The sequence below is a fragment of the Anser anser genome, assembly GCF_964211835.1.
Source record: "Anser anser genome assembly, chromosome: 1".
NCBI classification, from domain to species: Eukaryota; Metazoa; Chordata; class Aves; order Anseriformes; family Anatidae; genus Anser; species Anser anser.
In genome coordinates, this window is record NC_139720.1 from 65,503,972 (window position 1) to 65,530,561 (window position 26,590).

At 41.9% G+C, this 26,590-nt stretch overlaps 2 protein-coding genes across 19 annotated transcripts in view; one reads left to right on the forward strand and one right to left on the reverse strand.

The window, feature by feature from the left end:
• Positions 1–2,042: 2,042 nt before the first annotated feature.
• RAD52 (RAD52 homolog, DNA repair protein) lies at positions 2,043–17,686 on the reverse strand. 3 transcript variants are annotated; one of them, XM_083819825.1, is made up of 13 exons: positions 17,562–17,686; positions 15,477–15,604; positions 12,115–12,203; positions 10,736–10,837; positions 10,087–10,180; positions 8,687–8,754; positions 8,284–8,402; positions 8,118–8,193; positions 5,021–5,217; positions 4,674–4,816; positions 3,968–4,048; positions 3,165–3,410; positions 2,043–2,870 (listed from the first exon to the last, which is right to left on the reverse strand). In XM_083819825.1, exons 3-13 carry the CDS (start codon positions 12,199–12,201, stop codon positions 2,815–2,817), a joined length of 1,269 nt encoding a protein of 422 aa, XP_083675951.1. In that variant the 5' UTR covers positions 12,202–12,203; positions 15,477–15,604; positions 17,562–17,686; the 3' UTR covers positions 2,043–2,814. The 3 variants fall into 3 exon arrangements, with proteins under 3 accessions (XP_083675951.1, XP_083675950.1, XP_083675949.1); XM_083819824.1 differs by having other exon boundaries at positions 2,043–2,873; XM_083819823.1 differs by having other exon boundaries at positions 2,043–3,410.
• The window catches only part of ERC1 (ELKS/RAB6-interacting/CAST family member 1), a 308,495-nt gene continuing 299,538 nt past the window's right edge, over positions 17,634–26,590 (forward strand). For 13 of the 16 annotated variants that reach the window (XR_014578009.1, XR_014578010.1, XR_014578011.1 and 10 more), the window contains exon 1: positions 17,634–17,775. The gene's annotated coding sequence lies outside the window, so the exon portion shown is untranslated. Of the gene's footprint in view, positions 17,776–17,822; positions 17,975–26,590 lie in introns of those variants that run through there. The other 3 variants (XM_083819808.1, XM_083819810.1, XM_083819812.1) reach the window with 1 other exon arrangement.

Here is a 26,590-nt window from a genome sequence, read left to right on the forward strand (position 1 = left end):
AAACCCAGGCACTGCGCTTCTTGTATGATTGCGCTTTGTGCTGCCATTTGTTACCTTTGTAGAATATCAAACAAAGTCATTGAAATAAACCAAACCTGCTTTTGTTGAGCCGTGGGTTTTCTTGTTGAACAGCAGGTTCCAACCTTTCCTTCCTGCTTCAGGAGTGATTTAACTGTTATCCAATTTATCGCAGGAAAGTACAAGAAACCCATTTCAAGGAGACCCTTAACTTCTCAAAACCAGTGATCAATGAGCCTTGGACCTTCTAATAAAATTCTCTGAAACAAGGTACTACAAAGAGCAATTCATAGAATGAGTCTTTCAGAGAGGAGGAGTCCCAGGAGGTTAAGGAAGAGGGAGGGAGAAGGTATGCAGGATAGTGCCCAGAGCAGTAGGGGAGTGCTCATGGCTGAGACTGTCATGCAGTTACTGAAACACACTCAGCTAGGCCACTCGGGAACTTGGCTGCTCCCCAGCCTGCAACACAGGTAAAGTGTAACCAGCCGCGGTTCTGTGCTTCCTTTTTGGCAATGAAGCTGGAGCAGGGCTGCTAAAAGGGCTGGGGAAGCCCCTGCCCTGGCAGGGAACAGTCCCTTCTGCTGGGCCCATCGCTCTCCTCTTGGGTGGAAGGGAGCAGCACCTGTGGTGCTGGGGGCTAACTTTAGTCTAGATCTAATCTGAATTCCATCTCCAAATTTGCAACTCTACTGGTACACGGTATAAGAGGAGAACCACTTTACAGAGTCATTCTCAAGCAGCTGTAACTTGCAGGAATTATTTGACATTTCTAAACACTAATTACTGCTGCATTTCTTTCCATTTTAAGAAAGGCTTCTGTTACGAGTCATGCTGCTCAAGTCCTTAAAGAAAAAGCTCCAAGTATGAACTTTACTGCCTTTTTTTTTTTTAAAAAAAAAAAGTACCAATCCATGAGGTATATTGCAGTGATTCCTCTTAGCAGAGATATCTACAGTTGCACTGTTCTGGAGTCAAGAAAGCTGACGAAATTGTTTTAGACTTCTAGGTTTTTCTCTTGTAAAAGTTTGGAGAGGGAGGCTTTGTTGAATACAGTAATGCTGTATGTCTGTGCATTCCCTTCCTTACAGGTATCTTATTTCAACAGTGGGTGCATGACTCAAACATGTGGTATGTATTTCTTTCCTGAGCCTCAGCCCTGAGTTGGAGAGAAACCAGTATTGGTGAAATCTGAAACTATTTTCTAAGTATAATACATTACATTTAACTGTAACTTGTCTTGTATTTCCATAGTTAAATCAATGCTTGTTCTTTGTCCTGTTTGGGAATTAAATGGATAATAGTTTACTTAAGGAAAAAGGAAAAGTGGCGAAGGTGAAGTAGGAGGAACAGGAATAAATGCTTACTGCTTCAAATGTGACAGACTGCTTTAAGAGGCGCATCCAGATAAACCAGGAATGGCAAAGCACAGGAATGAGGTCCTGTTTCAAGTCTGACATCAGTTTTGGCGTTGGACTAACCAAAGCTTGTAAATGTTCCTGGTTCAGCTCAAACTTCCAGCCATGCTGTATCATCATCCTTGCCTCTGGGCCTCAGGTAATGCAGAACCAGCGTTGACACGTGGGGAGCTCAAACTGCCACCTGCCAGGGAGAGTGCTGCCAGCGCAGGTGCCAGCTTGAACACTGCCGTGGTGCTGCCAGGTTCCTCCCCTGGGCAGCAGGAGCTCCAGCTGAGCCGCTTTGCCACACGAGGAAGGGCCCAGGTAGCTGCCCAGCAGAACTGCTCCCTTTCCAGAGCAGGGCTTCTCACCCTGGACATGGGAGTGGTTCTTAAACACTGCCTAAAATTTTTTCTTTCACCTTATTTGAAGGAATCTCTGCTGCTTTGCGCTGTTTAAAACCCACTGGAACCTTTGCCCCCTGTTAAAGCAAATGCTGTGCGCAGTGGTGTCTCTAGTTTCCTGCTTGCACCTGGTCAGAACACATTAGTGTCTTTGAGCATGTTAAACAGGAAATGAGCTGTAAGTGTTTGAATAATAATGAGGCATGAAGAGCAACGAGTATGGTTTGTTTTCTCCAAATTTCATGTTTATTTTTGTGTTAAAAATACGACTATAAGCTTATTTAAAACATCAAAAAAACCTGCAGCTCCCCTTCATTTTACAAAGAATCCAAAGGAACAGCCTGAGATGCTTTGTGTACTCCTCAGCAGCAATCCCAGCACGCTCCTGCCCTGGCACAGGTGAACAAAGGTGCTGCGCTGCTGCTGCTGGACAGGAATCGGGTCTGACTGAGGAAGAATCTGAGGCAGAGCTGTGTCAGGGTAAGGGCAACGCTTCTGACCAGTGCAGCCCCAGGGCAAACAGCTGGGCTCCAAATGGAGGCAGGCACTGCCACAGCTGCAAACAGCCACATGGACCAGGAGAGCAGTGTGTATGCACTCATGTGACTGTAACCCACCCCCTCATTTTATTGAAAAACCATTCCTGTATGCTGAAACGTAACACTGAGGAAGAAAGAAATGATGAATGGCAACTCATTTTAAGGATTACTTGTGTTACAATTTCAGGCGAATTACTTGTAACGCCAGCTTGTAATAGAGCCACAAGTGGATGCTGCAGAAGCATAAATGATTACTTGTTCATAGAAAAAATCTGAAATATGTAACAACCCAAAAGCAGGTGAAGTTCTTGCCGGTTGTATTAGACTCTTCTGTGTGGCTTCATCATAACATACAGGACAATCTATTAATAGATTAGTCTTCCTCACATACTTTGAACAGCCAGCTGCAGTCTTCTGATGTAACCCAGTATGTAGGTAACGATACCATCAGGTGTCCTATGTAGGTTCTAGCCTCCTTTTCTTCAAGCTTTGACTTCTGTGAGGGCTGGGCTCTGCTAGACAGGGAGACAGTGAGAAATCGAAGTTTCTTAAAGCTTTTCTCTGCTTCTGTAAGTGCTCAGTGAGTCATTATTTAGCTCTTCCTTCAGAGGATAGTTGGATGGAAAAAACAGTTGTCCTAGCCCACTATCACAGCAGTCCGCAGCCAGGTCCGAGAAAAGAGGGATGTTTCTCCCTCTCCAGATTAATAATCTAACTAGTGCGTTCAAAGCAATTTAGCAATGCTTTCAAAGTCAGGAGCTGTTTGTAAGACAGAAAGAACGTGGTCATTTCATTATAGCACGTACCTGGTGTATGCTGGTCGGCACCGTGGCTGTTGCTCATGCGAGTAGCAGATGGCGGCAATTGTGCAGGTCTTGCAGGAGGTTTGTGATAATTCATTCTCTGAGGGGTCCTGTTACGAGTAATCATTTGATGACGTCCATAGGGTGTTTTTGGCGTCTGGTGTCCAGCTAATGGGCCTGCCATTTTGTGACCCATTATCTTGTTAAGATCAGTGGTCTCCAAGGAAATGTCCCAAAGTTCAGGATCATCTAGAATGAATGAAAAGATGATGAAACCACAGGTGACAGTATGGCATTACAGGAACAATAACTGCAGGACCAGCCCACTCTCCTGTAGTGGGTGGTGGCCACTATAAAAGTGAAATGTCAGTGCACAACCAGAGAACAGTACTACCCCCTGTGCTCTGAACTTCAGCAATGTCCACACACTGTGGTATGCAACTCAAATAGCCAGTTATGTTACGCAAAGACACTTTCCTCCCAGCCCCTGCAGATGTTCTGTTTCTGTGCAACATTGCTTGAAGAAAAGGGTTTACCAAACGTGTATAACCATGCTCTTCCGAAAGGCATGGTGTGAAACCCCTTGTAGTGATGGGCATCTCATCTTTTCTACATTTTAATATCATTTCCCTGCTATTCAAGCAAGGTTATTACTGCTAAACTCTCAGGATTAGACTCACACTTCTATTATTCCAGCCTCTTCACAACTTTTACCTTTATGCTACTTCGAAGAGTTAATATAAATGTTAATGATTTAACATGATTTAACAATAACAATTAATTAAGATTAATTATTTTTGGCTGACCTGCAAAGAAATCTTCTTCTATTGCTAGTTCCTGTTGTACTGCTGCTGGAGTGTCCTGTTTTACAGGAGGATGGGCTGTTGCTAGACAGAGGTAACACAAAGATTAAAGTTAGTAATACAGAAGAACTCTTGTTCCTCCTTAACAGAGCATAAGTCTGAAATGATCATCACCAGCTGCCACCAGGTACCCTCTTTTCCCACAACTGCTTACATTTTGGAAGCAGTATGTGGAATGGTGAGATGCTGATGATGACTAGTAAGAGCAATTGCACCACTGTAAGATGTTTTTTAGCCTGTTTTACCCTGCCCCCAAGTTCCTGCTTACAACACAGCTGTCCAGACTTCCCCATGAGTGAGGACCAACATATTAGTGGTTAATGCAAGGTTTGTTTGCCAGCCTCAGTGAAGTGCTGCAGCTTCAGCTCTGATGCAGCATGTTAATGGTACAGGTGTCAATGGCTGTGCTACATGAAGCTTTAGAGTGGCTGTAGGGTTACAGTTTTAATTATGCAGTTTTGGAGATGACATTCCTGTTACTTTGAGAATGTGGGGAAACGAGTATGATGATCCTCTTTCCTTTGGTCTCAAAGGTGTGTGATAGTACAGTACAGAAGCAAAAGAAACTGGTCAGGCTCCTGTGCTACGAATAATGTGCGCCTGCCAGTAGCTATCATTAAAACTGTCAATTTTTAATGCCACATCTTACCCTGTTTGCTGCTAGGAGTGACTTCTGTAACCTGACATCTCTTCTCCATCTGTTCCCGGAACTGTTGCTGTAGCTGCTTTTGACGCAATTTCCGCTGGTAAGTGGCATCACACTCAATAGCTAAGGAATCTGAATTTCTGCCCCTACCCCAGGTAAGCACAAAATTAGTTAAAATAGGATTGCAGCAACTATCTTTTATGAAGAAAGTTGTATAAAGAAATAACAGCAAGCAAAATCCACCGAACTGGTATTTTATGGCATCTTCTACTTTGGGCCATCTCCATGTTTTAAAGGGAACAGTAACTTGTAACATATCTTGTAAAATAAATGCATAGTAGTGGTCTCACCTGGAACTGTTTGGCTGTTTCTCATCTTCCGTCACTACAGAAGCCTCTGTGTGACTAGGTTTACAAGTGGATGCCATCTCACGGTGCTCTCTCCATCCTGTGTTCTGCCTTTCCAAACAGCTGTTGAATCTTGCTTTCTCAATTTCAGGCTCGTAGTCCTGTCTTTTAGCTTTCACCAAATCTAACTCAGGGGGTATCTACAAAAGAAAAAAAAGAAAATATATTCAGAAATTTCTGTCATCAACTTAATGAAATATGCACAGGCTTTTTCTATATATTTTTCTATATATTCTGTTAGGAAATCTTATTTTGTTCGCCCTAAGTGGAGCAGTAAGACAGGAAACCAAAATGCATTTTTAATACATCGCTGATGTAGTTTATTACTAAATTCATGCAACTTTGTGTCAGTTTAATAGTTGAGTGCTTCAGGGCAGATATCTCATGTCTCCCCATATTGTGCTCGCTGCATCTGAGAATAGAGGAAGAATTTTGTAGCTCCTCAGTCTCACAAGTCTGTTGTTGGCATCTGTTAGTTTTGCCAGTTCTGTTTTCACATGTGTATTAAAGGACAATGGCAGACACTTGCTCTGTGAGCATGTGGTCACTGAGGAAGGTATTGTACTCTGTTTCTATTAAAGACAAAATGGTTTTTCTCTGTGATTTTACAAGTTTGTGGCAACACCACTAATAGAAAATGACCCTGGCAAAACAGAAATCTGTTTCATCTTTAATTTGGATCAGTTCCTGCAGGCTAAGTTAGCTAGACAGAGCCATATTAGAGCTCCAGGCTGACCAGCAGAGTTCAGTAGATCCCGTTATGATGAAGGTAGCCTTCCTATGCAGCTCCATGGATCAGCAGCGGTAAAAGGCTTGCTTGTTCCTCAATGTGCACGGTAGGTTACTGCCTAGGGGCCTACTGCCCCCAGCTGGTACACATCAGGAGCTAACAAGATTAATGTTAATTAACAGCCAGGGCACCTTTAATACTAATACGGGCAATACTAATATGTTATGCCAAAGCACACTTTGTGGTAACTCTGAAAGAATGGGCTTACAGTACTGTTGTCATTGACGGAATGTACAACACATTTTTTTTTCCTCTCTCTGGGCCAGAGACCTCCAAAAGAGGCATTTCTCCATGGTGTTGGTTACCTCGGAAGGTTCACTGTTTGACCTAGTACTTCAGAGGGTATAGTAACTGCAGCTCCTTCCTTGCAAACTGAAACCTAAAGGTAAGCAAGGAGCCTGAAAAGCAAAGCAAGAAGTAACATGGCTTATTACTGTTCAGAAAGACCCGTACTGTTCAGAACCATAGTGATGGCAGGGAAAGTAATGGCATGTACCCATCAGCTGTACAAACTAACTATTCTTATATTAAAGAGGCACCATTTACTAAGTAGTATATACTATTGAGGCGTTTAAAGCAAGTTAGAATGTATATTTTCCTAACACTATTCTTTATTCTCCAGCAGCCAAGTCTAATGCACCCAGCTTTCATCATTCAGTTGCAACTTTCGGGTACATTTTGAAGCCAAGCAGAGGATATTTGCAGGGACACTTGTGTGCTGCTAATGTATCACAAGAACAAAATACAATTACCTCTTTTGCTTTTCTGTGGTAAGACTTTGAAGCAACTGGCAACAGCCACATTCTTTTAGGATCCAGTCTAAAGGTTTAGGCTCCGCCTTTGTAACATAAACTATCTAGTATTTTGCAGTGTTCTTTTGGGAAGGACCCAACTGGATTACATTGAAAGTTGAAATCACCTTTTGAAACTAACTTTGCTTGAGACCACAGTACAAAAATATTGTTACCAAAATAACTACTTGTTAACTATTCTAAACAGAACAATGAACAGACCTCTGAGAGCTAAAATACAGGCACACTAAACTTTTTTTGCAATGGCCATGCTGAGTATAGTTTCTATCGAGGTGGTGATGTGCATTAGAGCTTTGCAGAGGTTTGAATAACAATTAGTGAAAGGACAAGACAACCATCAGCACACATATTGGTATTGCTACTGTATGGATTTTGCTTAATTTTAAGTAACTTTATTTGAAGGATGAAGTCTTCCTCATGGAAAAACTCCTTATTTTCTGCCAGAACTCACTAAAATGTAGAGAACAGTTCTTCCTGCTGATCACTGGTTAACATACAGGCTGTCACCTTGAGAGACTTCAGGACTAAATGAAATAGTCCTGATTTTGCAGAAATGCAGACAGGAGCTTTATCTGTTTTAGGGTAGGTCATGCAGATAATAGATGTACTGTCTGGCTATTTTTTGCCTACAACCTCTTATCACCTCTTCCAGCAACTGCCAATCGTGTCACTGTATGAAGTCAACTTCTATCCTTTTTTTGATTCCTGAAAAAGTCCAGCAATGAGAGGAATATGTCATATAAATCTGATTTTAAAATTCCAAGTAAGAAATCAGATTGTGCTACCACTGTCAATGAGAACAAACAAAGAACAGTTCTGCCTCTTGTCTTATACAGGGCAAAATACAATGCACACTGCCTTGATAGACACTACTCTCCCAAGGATTTCAATTTCATTTGTGATACATCTGTGAATGATAGTGGTATCACTGCTGATGAACGTTTAAGCACAAGTGGCTGGATGAGAGTGATGAAATGAGTTGGTGCAACTGACAAAGCTTAAATGGGCTTAGCAACTGCAGCATGTGTAGGAGATGACACCTAGAAAAAGCTAGTTTAAACAGTGAGCAATTGCTGATGTAGCATTTAACCTATTATGAACACAGACATAACTGTATGCATTACTGGCACTAAAGAGAGACTTAAACAACATGGCACTAAATATCACATAAGATCCTGAGTAGAATACTGTTTCCTCACCACAGGAAGCTTGCCTAATGCAAATGGTTAAACTTTGGAGTAGTTCTGGTAAAATGCTAGGGAAGAACTCAGTAAAATAGTTCATGCAATCAAAATAGCACGAAAATGCTGTGGATCTCATAGCAGGAAATATTCAGGAATAAGGTGCATTTATGTTATTGTTTAAATTCCTTTTAACATGAATGATCAGGAACAATCAATATCTAACAGTCCCTGCTGTAAAAGACCATGTACTGCACCTGACGTGGAAGTTTATTCACAGCTCGTAGGTAGTCTTTGTCTAGGATGCAGTTCCCAAGAGCATTCCCAAAGCACCTGAGAAACAAAGACAATTAATTGTCACCGAAAACAGCAGGTAACTCTCAATACCCTTCTGCAAATGTGCAAGTACTGATCTTCACTTACTTGAGCGCCCTCTTCAGTCCATCTGTTACTGCCTCCTTTCTTGCCTTTTCTAAGGACAAGGCCTTAGACTTAAGGCCTTCACTGACTCCATAACCTACATCTTCATGGTATGACCCATCCTGCAGTAAGATTTAAAAAAAAATACACACACACACAACAAACAACTAAGTATAAGGAAGATTCTGCACATCTATCACTTCTCATTAGATGCTGTGCTTTCCTAAGCCTGATTATTCACTCTTAGCTGGATGTTCTATAGCAAGGTCAATGTTTTAGACGCCACTATATTCTCTCGTATAGCGGAATACTCTTGAGAACCACAGCCTGACCTACGCATGAACTTTCTTTCCCAGCCTTAAGCAATTGCTCAGCTACAGACAGAGCAAACAAAAAGTCCACTTACCTTAAGCTGAACTTTCACAAATGCACAGACCCCCACATAGAACCTGCCATTGTTGAGGTCAACAAAGTCTGGGGGGGGAAAAATGTAACATCCTAAATAATAGAAAAAACTTCTGATCCACATGTAGATCTCATTGCATTTCTTCAGGATATTTGTAAACCTGCAGCATACTTGCTGAACGGGCCTGAGATACTGTGTCTTCTACCAAATGGAGCACGATTTACAAGATATTAACTGTGGGCTGAGAATGATAACTTGAATATATGCTTTGAGTATGTTATATTATGTTTTCTGGTTATCAGCGTCTAGACCTGCCATACACTTGCACCCTGCTATTGTGTGTATAAACTCTGCACTCATCTGGTCCACTTGATCGATTGTTTTGTAAACTTGCCAGAGGTGCAATCATTTTTTGATACATGGGTTTATAAACAAGTATAACAATCTTCTGTCTCTTAACTGCTAAGGTATGACTTGTTATAGGATAATTTTGGGAAAAAAAAGTTTGAACTACATCAGTCTTTTCTTGACTGAAAAGGGGAAAAAAAAAGTGGTACATGCTAGGTGAAAAACCATGAAATAACTTGCTTTATGTCTAGAATCTACCAGCCACATGTATGAAATATTCCTGAAAGTGTGGGGGGTGTGATGCAGTGGGGTGGGGATGGGGTGGCCGTGAGTGAGGCAGAGAAGCAAAGATGTACATTTACTCAGCTGGGTTGAGCTACTTCAACAGCTTGACTTGGACCTAAGCATAGCAGATCTGCAAGGACAATGCTTCTCTAGAAGCCACTATTTCAACTTTCAGGACAGGGGAAGCTTAAGCTTTAAGAACATCCAAAGATCATTTCCTAGAAAGTGTTTTTCCAAAACTTTCTACTACAAAAATATTTGCTAGAAGAGGAATCGGTATGGGGGGGGAAAAAAAAAGGACCCTAAAGATTAGGGGAATATTAACTCAGAGATACTTTTTAGAATGCAAAAATTACAGGTGAGAATGACAGTAGGCTCAGGGCTGCTGGGTGTTAAAACAAATGGTTTAATTGTCGTAACTCTTGACTGGCTGTTCCCACAGAGATCACAAAACTTGATTAGAATAGCTAATACACACCCTTAGAATAATTAATTTGACATATTCCTGTGCAAGAGCTAAATAGAAAAAAACCCCTATATTATAATTAAATTTTCGGTGCTAAGACACCTGAAAATTCCACATGCCTTTTGCCAGGTTCTAACACTTAAAATACATACCAAAAAATATATATCCCCCCTCTTTGAAGTGACCATGTCCTTGGATAGATACTCTTGTCCTTTTCTGAAAGACTTCTCCTTCAGGGCTTCATTGTGAAACAAGAAGACTTTTTTTTTTTTTTTTTTTTTAATCCTAAAGAGGTACTTACCAACATTCTGTTGAGTGACTGAATGAGCCCAGCCATTGAAGCCAAACATCTCATTGGCCAGACTGATTACCTTGTGACCCTCAATGTAGCAGACCTGAAAAGAAAGGCATATATGCATTTATACCTACATATATATACATATGCACACATATATACATGATTTATTTTAAAAAGAGACTACAGATTGTCTTAAACTGAAGAACCAGAGCTAAATTTAGGATAATGTGAATGATGGTCCAGATTAAGTTCACCTTCTCCTGATAACAGCTGTGGTGGGGGGAATTGACTGAAAACAGAACTGAATTAATGGAAGTAGAGGTAGCAGATGCTAAAGAGGTAAAAATGCACCTAATGTCATATAATGATTCATATATTCCAGTTCTGAGAAAAACCTTAATGTTCCACAAGTAGACAAATATTCCCTTTTAAAGGATGAAGCACTCAAAAGTGGCTTTTCCTAAAGTGTATAAGGACCTTTGGCTAAGTTAAAGCCAGAGTTTATGCTATCCTGATTTTGCTTTCATATTTGTGTATTGCGCTACCAGTGGGAAATTAACTTCAAAAAAATTTTATTTATTTATTTATTATTTTTACAGCATTTCTCCTGGAAAAAATGTGAGTTGAAATATCTATGCAAGTTGATTCATACCTTTTGTCCTCCTCCAGCTTGTCGACTGCTGATATATTCTGGACCCAGTTTCTGACGAAGAGCATGCTGGATAGCTTGATACTCATTTGCTGTATATTGACACTTGATGAAAACAAAGACAAAATTTCTCACTCCCTCCATATTAGCTCCCCCTTTTCTCCTCATTTCAATTCTTAATTCCATTTTCCAAATACTGTTCTTTCAAGAGGTGTATGATCCATTTTTAGAATGAGGGTGTAACCAACAAGTTGGGGTGTGTGTATACACTTGTGCATTATATTGTTGTTTTTTCCTTATTCTTGAGGTCACATGTATACAAACACTAATTATTAAACTGTAGTAGTTTTTTCCATTTTTCATAAGCATCACTTACATTAGAAGAACTTAAATGAGACAGGTCTGTTAGTGTCCTATCGAAATCTTAATGTGGTCATAGTCCTAGTCATGGCTGCCTAACATAAGCATACAAGTATATGTTTGTACATACCTTTCAAAAATAAAATATAATTCTTCACAGGAAATGTTTAAAAAATCCAACAAAACCAACGTTTAACCTTACTCTATCACCATATTCCATCAAAGGCAGAGAGGACAACAGCTCAGGCAACCAGTCAAACTGGAAATGTATTGAGTAGTGTTCAGCATATTCCCCTAGTGCAGGGAAGGTCCTCTGGATAACTCCAGCACCACTAGTATCATTAGGAAGCCCAGAGTGTTGTAACTTGCTGCATGTGTTAATAGAAATACAATTTACATTCTGCGAAGGTTAGAGAGGCCTAATTGCATGTTTAAGGATTCAAGCATGATAAAGCTTGTGCTGCTACGTCATGATGTGGGACAGAACAAAGATTTCACCACCTGTATCATAAGTATTGTGTATTCACATATTGGCTGCCTCATCACTCAGTAGAACAGTATTTGACAGTGCGTGTGCCATTTAGTTCTAGTGCCTGCCAAACCTCACGCATTTATCTTTGGTTCTGTTTAAACTTAAGGGAATAACTTGGTCTTTTTGTGGTACTAGAATGTGAACTTGTTACCAAAAGATGTAAGGAAAAATGGAGAATATATGTGCACATTAAGAAACTATGTATAAATGCCTACCGTGGGGAAGGGATTTCGCTGCCAAAAAGGAAAATTGATTATCGTACATTTTCCCCAATTTATTTCTTTTAAGTAGGTGAATGAAAGCAGTTTACTTTTCTGAACCAGAACTGAGAACGTGTGTAAACATGAGCCAAGCCATCCCCAATATAAGAGAATAAAATGAGCCATTTTATGGCACAGTATCCAACTTTAAAAGGAGGAAATATGCAGAGCAGATTTCCAGAAGTGCAAGCACAGAACTTCCACTTCCCTCTCGGGACAAAGGAACTGACCTGTCCAAAGCGAGCAACTGAATTGCTAGTGCTGGAACTGCTGCTGCTGATGTGGCTTTCGCTGTCTTTCCCTTGACTTTCAGGCATCCCTGAAGATAAAAGAAAATACAAACACTGAAAGTAACAGGACCAACAGTCCATAAGAAGACATGTCAAAAAGGTGTTGAAGTCCAATGCCCAGCAAGTGTTGAGTCCACTGCAATATATTAGACATTAATATTATAATTCTCACTCCATGGAACTTCTGCAGGACCAATTAGAAATTTGTCTTGTGATGTTTTGTAACAGTTAAAACTCTTCTTAAGTATGTTATACTATGCAGGTAGAAATAGCTAGCTTTATCGGGGAAGCAGAGGTGCTGTTCTGGTCCTTCATTCATTAAAAACAATGAGGGTGAGCTTGAATTGAATTAAATTATTATTTTATTTAAAGAACAAATAAATTATTCTTGCTAGTAAAATAAATAAATAAAAATTCCACAGCATCTGGATCTTGTATAAGATCAGACTAGAACAACACCAACAAAATGTTTTGAGTCATTATTCTAAATATGAAACTGGTAACATTACTTATATATTTTCCTTTTAGATAAGCGTGAATGCATTGTACAATTCGAGGTAAGGAAAACCAAAACGTCTTGTTCTTTCGCATCCTTTCAGCACTGTCTTCCTACATTGCTTTCAATATTCACCAATACTTTGATAAAAAGCAAAAGGAGCTTTCTAAAATAGTACTTGTCCGTACCCTGATTCGTTCATCTTCATTTTAAATTATTGTTTTGACTATAATTGTCTTGGGTTATGACAGTATCACATAAATCACATAGAGCTGAAAATCATACAGAAGTTGTACAGAACCTGTTTTAGGAAGCTGTGCTGATAATTCAGTAGATGGCACCCTTTTCCAAGTCAGTATCCAACAACGGCCGAGTGGTAACTGGGCTTCCACTCCACAGTGCTGCTGGAGAAGTGGTGCTGAGAGTTTATACAACAGGAGCACAAAGGAGCTGCAGCAACACTTTGGTATGAGCCCACAGAGGCAATCTTGTATTGTATTTGCACAAATGCTGAGTACAGCTGACTTTATCAGTCTATATAAGACTTCAATATACAACACAAATATAAGGCAAGTCAATCTACATACAGGACAGATGGGATATCAAAACAGTTGAAGAAAGTTTAAAATCCTCTACAGATAGTGATATCTGACAGTCAGTAGGAGCCTAACAAATATTATGTTTTGCTACTGTACTTCACGTTCAGCACTTTTTCAAACAAGTTGTTTTTCTGATCTCTAAACAAGGAATCCAAATTTCTAGGAAGAACTTCAAAGCAATTTTCAGAAAAAAGGATAGTAGCCATTTCCTTGGCAAGTGTGAATACCAATATTATACTAGGTGTAGCTAAAATTCTCCTTAATTTTGGTTGGCTATAATTATTTATCTTCTGTCCCACAGTTGTGTAATTGCATAGTGCTTATACAGTTAAATATGTTGCAATCAAAAGTTAGCTGCAATTTGTGGTAAGCATATTTGGTTTTGGAAGAGAACGTACAGAAGTTCATATTACCAGGAGATATACTCGTGATTTAGGTAGGCTATTCCCCTTTTTAAGCAGAGTCCACTGCATCCATTGCAAGGAGACATTTAGAGAGAGAAAAAAATAGGTGAGGGAGTGGTGGAGGAAATCAAAGTTTGAACAATACTGTATATTTTTTTCTCTCCAGGCAGCCTAAATCAGATCCTAATCAGCATAAAGCCTGTGGGAGAAAAAGCAATGCACGAAATGTGTGCATTTGCCTACACAGCCCTGTTAGCAGTTTGCCACAAATCTACACGCACACAGCAGGTGGGTGGCAGTTTGAAGTAAAACTGCTTTAACTGAAATCAATATTAAACCCTTTAAGTTTTTATCAGGTGTGCACCATTGTCAGTCTAAATTCTATAAAGAGATACAGCTTTAACAAAACTCTGAATAAGGTATGGGGTTTGATTTTGAATGAGAATGAGGAAACACGGAATTCCACTAAAAATAGCATCACATCATATGGCTTTAATCTAATGGATCGGATTCCACTAGAAAATTCTAGCAATATACGTCTTTGCAATAAACAGTTTAAACATGTCAGTGGTTTGTATTCAAGTTATGATTTACTGTACAGCTTGTGTGAATGAGACAGCTGATGCTGGTTTAGTTTCAGGCTTTGCTTGTACCAACAGTTTGCTTCAGCTGTGAATCTTGTTTAAGCCAAACATTCTACTGGAGCAATGTGATTTCTTTTTTCAATCTGGTGAAACGCAGCACAGCAAGGCCCTAAGTCTCCAAGCAATTCTCAGAGCATTTCAAAGTGACAGTGACTTCAATTTCAAAATTATTTGAGCAGGAGTTCAGAAGAAAGAAATATTAATTCTGCAAATGGAATTATAAATCTCCCTCGACACCGGAACCAGGAACTAGGGAAGGCAAGATTTCCACTCCTCAGTAGAATGTTGTTTCCTTTCTCCCCTTCTCCCCGTATGTTTTAACTCACATGAAACATTAAAATACTGAAGTAGATAATAACGATAAGCTATTGACTAGAGAACAAAAGAGCCTCAAACACCCTCTAGGGCAGTGGTAGGAGATCTCCTGATGCATAAACCAGTGCTAAAAAGCCATATTTTCAAACTGCCTTTAAATACTAAAAATTGAAGTTCATATATTCTTACTGTGTATGGAGGATGATTTAGAGGATAGTTTAGAGATACCTAGGAATTATCATTTATTACATCTGTGACTGTGACCATTATTAGTTATTTATGGGGAATTGTTTTCATTTTAACCGGTAATGTTCTCAGAAAGTTTTCTTATCATTGAGAAAAACACACACAAGACTACAGGCGTTGCACTGTGCTTCAGAACACTGCCGTGGTAGACTAGAACAGGCAAAGAATCTTAACAGCTGTTACCACTATTGTGTTTAACATTGCTTTTTAAGTGTCAGTAACGAAAGCTTAAAATTTCAACAAATTAGGTATTCAATCAAAAAAAAGGCTGTTTGGGGAAACCCGATATGAAATATTAATTTTCTATAGCACTCTAAAGTGTGTATTGGTTTGTATGGGGGTAGTGAACAGAGCAGCTGCTGAGAAAAATCTGGGTGTTGGCCTCTGATGCTTGCCTATCAATATACCCTATCAATGCCTCTCATTGCTGTTGATCTAGGCTATGTTCTACAGTAAACGCACTCCAAAAAGAGAATGAAAACATGTAACACAGAAAGTTTGTGCTGTCTGTAGTAGTTAAAATGTATTTGCTTTCAAGGCATAGGAACACAATGTTAACAATTTCTCCTCAGGTACACACGTTTCAGATTTGACATACCTTCAAGCAGTCCCAGTTAATTCAGTGGAATCTGTGGGTGTGGCTTCAAAAGCAAATCCCTTTAACCCTCAGGTTTATCAGACAGGACTGGGTTTACTTCTGGTATGTTTGGGACGATGACACCCTGCCTGCACAAACCAGAACACACTAATTCAGGTTACACTTTTAACTTATTAATGCTGTAACGAGCACCACATAAAGATTTTTATAACCTTTATCCAGCTTAAGCATAGAAACTTGGTAAATTTGTGAGCGAGTGTTTCTCTTTAAGAATATTCAAAACCATCCAATATCTGAAATGAAGCCTATCCAGTAAATTCCTGCATTTCTGGAACACAGGATAAGAAAATTATCTCCCCATTATGGTGAGTTTCCTGTTATGACAGCCTTTGTGAACATCAATACATCCATTGAAAGTAGTTATAGGACCCTACCTCCCCTGCAATTACAAACCCACTTCCAATACAAATGGATTAGTTTAATGTATGTGTTGCTGTGCTTGAGACTGCATATTTTTCTGGTTTTGCTGGGTACTCCTCCAAACGCATTCTTAATAGTTATGTTAGGTATAAATTACTTCTCTCCTACATGATTTTGTTCACTGTTTTAAAATTGTGCCCCATTGTCACTTTTGCCTGCAAAGGATCCACATAGTTAAAAATACATCAATACCAGCACAGACCATTCCAAAACGTTCTAAATTTGACATATATTTGCTTTCTAAGAATATATGTATCTCATGTCACTTCTCGCTTTATTTGCATTACTATATAATTTTGTATAGAAGATGTTTCATCAAATGAATTACCTGGCACTCTCTCACAAAGAACCTTTTAATGAAATTATAAAGAAAAAAATCTCCTATAACAAATGATAAGCTAGGTTTACAATAAGAGGCAATCTCTTATTATGACAATATGCAGAACTTAAGGAAAACAGAAACCATTTGTTTGGCATACAAGCTTTTTTCCAGGCACGAAACTTGAACACCTTACAGCTACAAGAAGTGAACAATTCACTCCTGAACAGCTCATTTCACGTTTGTAAAGATGGATGAGCTGGCAGTGTGCCCAGGTGGCCAAGAAGGCCAACGGCATCCTGGCTTGTATCAGGAATAGCGCAGCCAGCAGGACCAGGGAGGTGATCGTCCCCCCGTACTCTGCTCTGGTGAGGCCGCACCTTGAGTCCTGTGTTCAGCTTTGGGCCCCTCACTACAAGAAAGACATCGAGGTGCTGGAGCATGTCCAGAGAAGGGCTACGAAGCTGGTGAAGGGCCTGGAGCACAAGTCCTGTGAGGAGCGAATGAGGGAGCTGGGGTTGTGCAGTCTGGAGAAGAGGAGGCTCAGGGGAGACCTTATTGCTCCCTACAACTCCCTGATAGGAAGGTGTGGGGAGCTGGGGGTCGGCCTCTTCTCGCAGATAACTAGTGATAAGACTAGAGGGAACGGCCTCAAGTTGCGCCAGGGGAGGTTTAGGTTGGAAATGAGGAGACATTTCTTCTCAGAAAGAGCAGTCAGGCGTTGGAACGGGTTGCCCAGGGAGGTGGTGGAGTCACCGTCCCTGGGGGTGTTCAAGGGAAGGTTGGACGTGGTGCCTGGGGACATGGGCTAGTGGGTGGCATTGGTGCTGGGGGACGGTTGGACCAGATGATCTTGGAGGTGTTTTACATCTTTATGATTCTATGAAAAGAAAGGAGCTTGTTCTGGAGAAAAGGTCTGGCAAAAATATTTCTCAAATACCTAAGAATAAATTATTTATGTGGATACTTCTTTCTAAACGTACGTCAGATTGATTCATGATCGCATCATTTATGTACAAGCCACTTCGGCCATCCCAAGGAAAAGCGAGGAGAGGCTTTTAAACTCCCCTCAGCAGCGGGGAAGCACACCCTGCGTGACACTGCGACCGAGGAAACCCTCTGGTTTCGCCAAACACAACTGCCACACGTGAAATTGATTCCAACCAGCATAGAAAACGCGTGAGCCCTGTGGGGGGGATGCGGCGGGGCGGGCCGGCCCTGCCCGCGCCCACCAACGGCCGCCCCCCGCGCGCGCGCCCCTCCCGCGGCCGCCCCGCGCCCCGTACCTGTGCCGGGCCCGGCCGCCGCCGCCGCGCGCAGGAAGAGGCGCCGAGGCGGGAGGGGCGCTACGGCGCGGCGGAGGAGCCAAACCGCCCGCGGGAGCTGACGCAGCGCCGGGGCGGCCGCCAGGGGGCGGGGCGCGGGGGCTCGCGCCGGGGGGCGCCGGGGTGACGGCGACGCCGCCCGCCCGCTGCCGGTGCCGCGGCAGCCGCCGCACAGGTGAGGGGCCCCGCTGGGGGCCGGGGGCCGCAGGGGAGGGAGGGGGCGCCGCCGCCGCCGCTGCCGCCGCTCCTTACCGGCCGCTGGGGGGAGCCAGCGGCGGGGCGGGGCCTGCGGGAGCCGGTAGCCGCGGGCAGCCGCCGGGCAGGGCCGTGCCGGGGCTGCGGCGGGGCCTGGCGGCAGGGGAGCCGCCGCTCAGGTGGGTCCGGGGGCGGCGGGGAGACCGCCAGGGCCGGGGGAAGGCGGCGGGGGGGGAGCGGGGAGCGGGGCCTCGCCCCTGCCGGGCCCCGCACGCTGTCACCGCTCCGGTCCGTGTGTCCGTGCGTCCGTCCGGCCCTGCCCTGCCCTGCCCTGCCCAGGGGGTGTCAGCGGGCACCGGGCTTTGTCCCGGCATCTGCCGGGAGCCGCCGCATCCGTCTCGGCCGTGCCGCCAGCCCCCGGTGCCGCCCGCGCGGCTCGTTCCGCCGGCAGCCCTGCGGCAGGGCGGGCAGCTGGCCCCGCCGGGCGTGCGCCGAGCGAGAGCCCCGCGGAACCGGGGGGGGCTGGAGACGGGGCAAGGTGTCAAGGGGCGGCCGCGGGGGTGGGGAGGCGGCGCGTGGAGCCCCGAGAGCACGGGCAGCGGGGGCGCCGAAACAGAGCGGGTGGGAAGGGCAGCGAATGCTCTGCGTCTTATCCGGACTCCTTCTGGGGACACGTCGGTGGAGGTCGGGTGAATAATGTGTTGCCTCAAACCCAACAGGTTGTAGCCAGAAAAAGTTGTCTAGTCTGACTGCACAGCTCCGGTTCTTAGCAAATGGCCAGCTAGGATGTCTGAAGCGGTAACCTCCACCCTCTGCCTTGCCCTCCTTTTGTCCCAGAGAGCGCTGCATCTGTAGCAGTAGGTGGCTGAACATACGTCTTCTCCTGAGTTACTGCAGCCTGACATATCCCTGTAAAGCACGCATGGGTATTTTGGGTTGAAAACTGCAGAAGCTCAGATGCGTGCCCCAGTTTGGGGTCACGTATGAGTCAGCACCCTTACAGCATGTCAAGCAAGGCTAGAGGAGAAAAATCACCACCTTGCCCATGCTAGCACGAGCAGAGTTAGTAACGCAATTGTTGGTGCTTATCTATCTTATCCTATCCATAAGAAGGGCTTCAACTAGAAAAAGTTGCTGATCTGCTGGGTAAAACCTGAGTCTGTCATGATATTCGATATAATTTGAACTTTCTCCACATTGTCCACCATGCCAATTTTGCTGTAATCAGGTCACTCCAAGGATGTTAGCAGTTTTCCTTCTCTTTGGGTTTGTGTTATGTGGGCTATATGAAGGCATCATATTTTTCCTAAGTCTTAGCATTGGGGTTTTTGAGCCTGACCTTTTATGAAATTTTGTCCACATTTTGTTTCATCTCTACCATCCAGTTAATGCCTGACTGGCACAGAAGCAGGTACGTGGCTTGTACCTTTTTACTAAATTGCAATCTTGGTCATGAAGGAAACTTTTTTTTCCTGAGTCTGCCACTTTCTCAGTTCCTGATAGCAGTCTTCTGTGTTGCTGTATGAATAGAAATATTTGACCATACGATCGTAGCCAGTGCATGAGTTCCTTGCTATTACTCCTTATTTTGCGCAGCGGGATACTCTTCCACTGTTATTCCCCTCACCGCTCCCTGTTATCCTTCCTTGGATAAGGCTTTTGAAAATTGTAGGTAGGTTCACCAGGTCTAGCTTGTTTTATCTGAGCATGGTACGCCCAGAACTTTATGGATGCGTGGACACAGCTGTTCAAATAATCAAACCAGTTGCTAGAATTATTAATGTTGGTGATCCTTGCTGGCCACCCTGCAGTATGAGCACTCAGGTGAGGAGTCGTCTATCAGTTGGCGTCTACTTAAGCTGGAGTAACTGTGTCACCCTGTGGGCTGTTGTATAGCAGCAATAGACCAAGAGAGCCTAGAAAATCCAGTGTTGATTTAAGAAAAGTGATGTTTCCTAAGAGAAACATCTAGAGATGTTAAGAGAAAGATCCAGAGATGCCCAGAGAAGCTGTGGCTGCCCCATCCCTGGAGGTGTTCAAGGCCAGGATGGATGGGCCTTGGTCAACCTGATCTAGTGGGTGGTGTCCCTGCCCGTGCCAGGGGGTTGGAACCAGAAGGTCTCTAAGGTCCCATTCTGTGTTCTAATTCTGTAGAAGGAGCACGCTTTGCACTGATGTTACCTGTGGAGAGCCTAGGCTAGCTGTCTATGCAGATTCAGCAGTGCTTCTAGGTACTTCTGGGTTTTCAAAGCATCTCTATCACTTTCAGGGTTGTTTCTTACTGATTTCAGTACTGGGAAGTTGGCTGTTAGTTGCGTGCCACCTTGGGGGAGAAAGAGAAACAGCCATGTGTACTACATGTGCACAGTATTTATTGACGGTACACTGAAAATCAGGCTACAACCTCTAGCTGTACACAGCAAATCCATGTCTACAGGTCTTTAACCTCCTAGGTAATTGAAGAATGAAAATTATTTTAGTTAGGGCTGTTTCACCACTAATAAGTTTACGTGCACACTCTGACTTCTGTTGCTTCTTGTCTTAGTGTCTTTTTTTTTTTTAAAAAAAAAAATAAGGCATACCAAATTTTGTTGGTTTTGTCCCATACTTACTTTAAATTTAGGGACTTAGCTCCCATTCGTTGCCCAGCACAAATCCCGATGTGCCTGTGGACCTGTCAAAGCATATCAGTGTTAAGAAGGTAGGGCTGAGAGGGACCATCTGGTCCAATCTCTGGTAAACCCAGACAAGAACCTGCAACTGAAGCTGATTCATGGTGTGGGATGGTATCTGCACCATGTGCCAATCACCTTGTAACAAATTTGATGCCGCTAGTGAAAGACAAAACTGAAGGAGCGAATAGGTGCTTGAACAGTGTCCAAGGCTTCTGCCGTACCTGTGAAACCTTTAAGCGTGGTGTCCAGATAGTCTTAAGAACTATGTGCCCCGCTCTCCTGTGGAAGACAGAAAAATTTTTACTGGCGCACAGCTACCTGACAAGGGGGAGGAATTTGCTTGTGCAAGCAAATGTAGTGACAGGTTAACTCTTAGTTTGTTGTGAGCAGAACCACCTTAGTCTGAAAAATGAGATAAGGCCTTTAGAAATATCAGTAGTACCTTGTGTTCCTTTGCTAGTTGAGGCTGACCTCAAGAGCTGTAAGAAAAAATGCTTATAAGCAAGTGGTGTATCACAGAGCACGTAAATAGGAGTGAACGAAGCTGTAGCTGAAATATGTGCATCTTTGTAATAATAGTGAGCTTTTTCTTTTTGTGCTCTCAGTTTTTAGGAAGGAAGATGTAAAGGAATGAGGCTGTGATGGTGAAAATGTACCCTTTGTGCCTTTATCATTTCCAATAATAATTGGAATTATAAGCATCAAAACCTGATATCAACTGAAATTGCTTTTGCAGAGAAGCTGCTGTAGAGTAGGGCATGTTCTGTCGTCCTAGTCGTGTCCTTCTTGCGGAGCAAGTAGATCTCATGAAAGGAAATGTGTGCTTAGGAGGCAGAACTTCACTAGGAAGCCAGTGAATTGTTCTGGTTTGTATTCAGTGTGTTCTGGGTGTAATACCTTGAAAGCATGGAAGAGAAGAATGGGAAACAGAACAGTATCTACAAAGGACAGATAATCAAGATGTTTCCATGTTATGCGGTGATTTAAAGTGCATGCGTACCATTTATGCTAACCTTCCCAATTCAGAAAACGTGTAACAGGAGTGTCAGTTAGGTTTAGCAACAAAACACGCCTTTAATGCGTGACTGCTGGGATTTTCCTTAGAATGTTAGGGTCAGAGTTCACGGATGCCTGCCTTTTACAGAACATGATTTTCAAAATGTCAAAGCCATGTTCTCAGTGATTTTTGAGATTCTTTTTTTTAGGAAGATTTCTCTGTCTACATATGCGAGGGAGAACACATCAATTTACATTTTCTTATGTTCATTGAAGCAGAATAAGGGCACCATGACTTTCAGTCAACTCAGCAGATGTTCAAGTAGGTGAACTCAAAAAAACAAAAAACACAGCACACTAAAAAGGCTTGGACATAAACAGATGTTGGTGCTTTGGCATCTATTCATACACATCCAGGAATGAGAATCATTCGTAATATGAAGAGTAACTTTTCTGTCGTCTTTCTGTCTTAGTTATGTTAATCTCCCTTGTTTTCTTGCAGTCAAGGCTGCGAGGATAAAAGTATTTTGATATGGATAAACAACCCTGAATTCCACGGGTTCAGTGCCTTGTATCCAGCATTGGCTGGCTTGCAAACAATTTCCAAGATAATTTTCTTCTGCCCTTTTACTGTGTAGTAGTCACTAATTTGCTATAAAAACTGGTAAGCTTTCTGACTTTGCAAATCTAAAAGTCAAACCTAAAGGACAGATAAACCTAATAACTTCCAAGCCTAGAAGTCAAACTGGAAGATAAATATCATTTATCTTCATTCTTTATAAAAAGTGCATACCCTGGCTTTTGTAATTTGGGGCGCACACCAGAAAGTAACAGGAAAGTCCAGGTCCTACTGCATATCTTGATTAACTGTGAGGGTATTAATTGTGAAAAATTGATACCTTTGTTAATGAAGTCCAGTGTGTCTGCCTCACTACATTGTCAGATTCAGACCACCCTTGGAAAAGCTGACTTCTTTGTTGCTGTAGTAGAACTGACATACAAAGCTCTCCTTCTGCAAACAGGGAATGAACAGGCAAGCTCATTCTTCTGGAAGCTGAGTATGTGACTGATGTGAGACACTGGAGGCGTCACTGTGCTGTAAGATGGGTTTTCCTGCCTCATTCACTGTTGGACTGCTTGGTTGCTGAGTATTGGGTAGTGATGCTCTTACAGAGCTAGCTCTGTACGTGTTTTTGTCCATCAGCTTGTGGCAGTCCTGAATGGAAACTGCAGCAAACCAGTTCTGAGGAAGCATTACCTACTGAAGGCTGCAAAGGTTATCCTTAAAGTCTTTTTGTTTTAGCGAATGTAAGCCGGGATATTCCTACGCTTCTGCAATACATTTTTCTGTATTTGGTTTGCTTCCTTACCTAAAAGTAGTTACTGTGTTATTACTGTTTTTCCTGGAGATCTGGGAGTTGGGAAGGAGTGTGAGAGGCTTTATATATTTATAAGAAAGATTCTCTGGAGATTGACAAAACTGAAGCACCATTAACAGAGGTTTTCTGATAGGTGTAGCCAGGAATGTCTGCTTTCCGAGCCATTGGTTCACATCCGATGCTAGAAATAGGGGCTGAGTGTGACTGTTGGTAAATGCATCTCATTTTGTTGGGTTCTTTATCCTGAAGCTGATATTAATCTGGTCCCTCCAGAAATTCTTACACTTCTAGAATGCCTGAATAAGCCCTTTTGTTGAAAACCACTACATCTTTTCACAAAACTAGCGTACCTGTTCATGCCATCCCTCACTTTGTAACTGCCGTACACATACATTTCCGTGAAGCTGTGCAGATTCGGTTTGCCTGCTCTTTCAGCATGCTGGCTTCTGGGGCAGTAGGTAGTTAACCACTTGTACTGATGCATGGCTCTGGATATTGAGAGACTTCTTGGAGCAGTAGCTGCTTTGCTGTTTTGAAGGAGACTCGATCCTCTGTTGCTTTTCACTGGGCGTAACTGGGCTCTGTTAATGAAATTGATTCATTTTAGTTGCCATGAGTTACACTGTAGTACGTTTAAATGTTTGTCAGACTATACATTTTTTTTTTTTATTCTCGTTGTTCATCTCGTTCATGATCACAAGATGGCATTTACAACTAATACCCAAAGCAGGTTGATTGCATGTCTCTGTACTGGCAAAGCTGCTATGCCGATCTCTAGATACCTGTATGGTGTTTTTGGCTTGACTGATGTTAATTTTTTAGGATTATTTTTAATTAGCTTGCAGATATGATACCCTTTGGAAGCTTTTGTTCAGTGAATGAAGAGTGAACAAAAGAGTTTTGTTTCGTAGCTGTGGAAGTATGCATCGTACCTTGAGGGGAAAAATGGTTTAGCACTGACCTCAGCACTTTATTATTATTTTTTTAAGCACTTTCAGCTTATAATCTTTCTTTGTAATCATAGGTGAGGCTTCCTGTATTGACAGAAAAGACTGAAAATTTTTAAAACCAACAGGGAAATTTGCAAAGCATTCATGTCACTGTTCAACAGTGTTCCTTGTGGTTTTGACCACCCTGTAAGGTTAAGGGATGATCTATCTGCAAGTAAACCTCAAGTCACAGAGGAAAAAAAAAAGTGCTGCATCTTGGATTCATGAAAGATAAGAGGCCCTACTTCTGAGACTCGTAATAAAATGCTAGAATATTGAAAAACGAACTTTTCTGGTTATGGCGCTTTCTGAAGTCTTCCATGCTTGTATTACCGGAAGAGATCTATAACTTTCTTCTTCCTGATCAATTGCTATTGCAAATGAGAGGAGGCATTTCTGTCATTTCCTTCACTTTGCTGTTTCCAGGGTGAAAGATGTTCTTGCTGGTGTGATTTCTCTTAACTACTTCTGCTTCTGGATTCCTAATAGCAGTAAAATGAAATGGCCAGTGAAGAATGCTACTAGAAAAAAAATAAATCTAAAAAGAGGAATTGAGATGATTTATCTTGTAATGTGATTTTTTTTCTTGAACCATGACAAGTTTCTGTGTTAGTGAAAATACTGGAACATGATTGGAAAGGTGCATTTAGTTAGTATTTGGAATAGTCACAAATTTCAAGTCTAAAAATTATATAATGAAAGTTCTTACTCCGAGAGAAGTAGTGGTGGGTTAGGTTTTCTTGTTTCCAAAGACCTTTTTTTTGGTTGGTTATTTTTGTTTGTTTGTTTTGAAACGTGAGTGCACTGTAATGTACGGAATTGATGTCTTTCTCTGAGTGTCACATGTGCCCACTCTGAGTCCTGTCTGTACATCTGATGATGTTCTAAGTCAGTAGCAAATTCTAGCAGTTGCTATTCATAGATTGAATTCCTTAATTTATTATTATTTTTGGACTAATAGAGAGGATGCCTGCCTGTGAAAAAGGGGTAGGAGATGAGCTAGTATAGAACTGGTGTTTTCAGCTATGCTGGAAGAGGATTAATCTGCTGCCTGCTGTGTGGCATCACCGCGGAACCGCGCCTTGTGTGCGACCAGCTCCGTTCAGCTGCGTGGGAAGTGACTTTCCTGCCAAGGACACTAGTCGCTTTCATTCATTCAAAAGCTATGAATAGTTTGACAAAATATTACCTAAAGTAAAGAGAGTAATTCCATGAGTTTAAACTTTTTTTTTTCTCTTTTCGGGGTTGATTAACTCATTAGAAATGCTCTAAAATCTTTTGCATGCTTCTTGCGTGTTGTTAAGCACTTACTCGGTGATGCTTCTGCATGCTTCAGTAACGTACTGGTAGCAACATTTAAACTTCATGTTTTTGGAGGGGAGAGTGCTTTAGCTAAAACTTACGAAATAAAACATTTTTGGTTTGGGCAGAAACATTTAAAGCTGTTTAAGTGAATGAGTGTTCACAGTGATTTACAGTGGTGAGTTTCTAGCAAATTAAGGACTGTGGATTAATTTTTGTGAGAATCCTTATAAAGACAAGCTCTCAGATGAACATAATTTCTATAACGTCAGAGAAATATCTAACTTGTTTTGAGTGCTCAGTGGTTGCTATTGCAGCATTTTTAGCATTTAGATGTCTCAAACACTGAGATTAGTCTGAACTAGCTTTTCTGTTTGGAAAAAGTGTTTTCTTTCCAGATCTGGGGCACAGTGTCTTGATTATTGAAGTTACTCCAGTGTAACAAAGTCAGCACTGTTTCGTAGTTTGTATTTCTGTACCGTTTTGCATAAGGATACCTGGCTGAAGTATAAGAAACTTCCTATCTGTAACTTGTTTTTAAAAAACAAATAACTTCAATTATTAGTGCCACTGGCTATCTTTCCATGGCCTCTTTTACTTTACATATGCTTAAAATGTGTGTGCTTAAAATGCTCCATAGCAATGTTGTTGCTAGACTGAGCAGAGTAGCTATGGTTGTCGCTTATTTAAAAAAAAAAAAAAAAAAGAAAAAGTGAGCACTTGAACTTCCTGAGCACTGCTTATGAAGCACAGTAGCAGCTACACAATAAGCTTTGTAAAATTACTCATGCTGTTGTATTTTCCATGAAATAGCGTGTAAATGAAGCTGTTCTACTCTGATCTTGTTTTGTGATTTAAAACTCCATGTTTAAACAGTTTCTTGCATTGTGTTCCTGTAGTGACTCTTTTCTGAGAGCAAGAATCATGTCTTTTCTTCATCAGACTTCTACCTCCCCCTTGTTTTCTACCCTCATCCAGTACTTTTCAAATACTTTTTTAATGTTTTCAACCCTCCTCTACCTTCCCCTCACACTCCCCAAGTTCTACATTTTTTTTGTAAGTGTACTCTTCTCTTAACTGTAATATTTTGTCTGCTTGCCCAACTCATAAACATGCCTTCAGCAATAGGAGCTGCAAATATTGATTGATTCCTAATATCTGGCAAACCAAACTTCCTAGCAGAAGGTGAGGTTGGATGAAAGCCAGTGTGAAAGGAGAGATGTTACGATATATATGGTGACTTTGGACACCACTAGGTCATCTTTCACCAAATGGGGAGAGATCAGACCAGAAATCTTTCAGTCTTGTTTTATTTTTGATTTTAGTTGAGCCCAACAGTGACTTGAAATAGTTTTTACTGGAAAAATAAATTAAAAAAAAAAAGTGAGAACTGGGTAGTGGTGGGAATAGTCCTACAGTGCTGTAGCTCGGTCATGAGAGTAGATTTCATCCCT

Excerpts from the sequence above, each read along its gene's own strand:
- RAD52 (XM_083819823.1), bottom strand. The coding sequence starts at position 12,201 with ATGCCTGAAAGTCAAGGGAAAGACAGCGAAAGCCACATCAGCAGCAGC. Across the intron at positions 10,181-10,735 it reads AAGCTGGAGGAGGACAAAAG|GTCTGCTACATTGAGGGTCA; the intron begins GTATGAATCAAC and ends CTTTCTTTTCAG. Across the intron at positions 5,218-8,117 it reads TGAATAAACTTCCACGTCAG|ATACCCCCTGAGTTAGATTT; the intron begins GTGCAGTACATG and ends TTTCTTTTGTAG.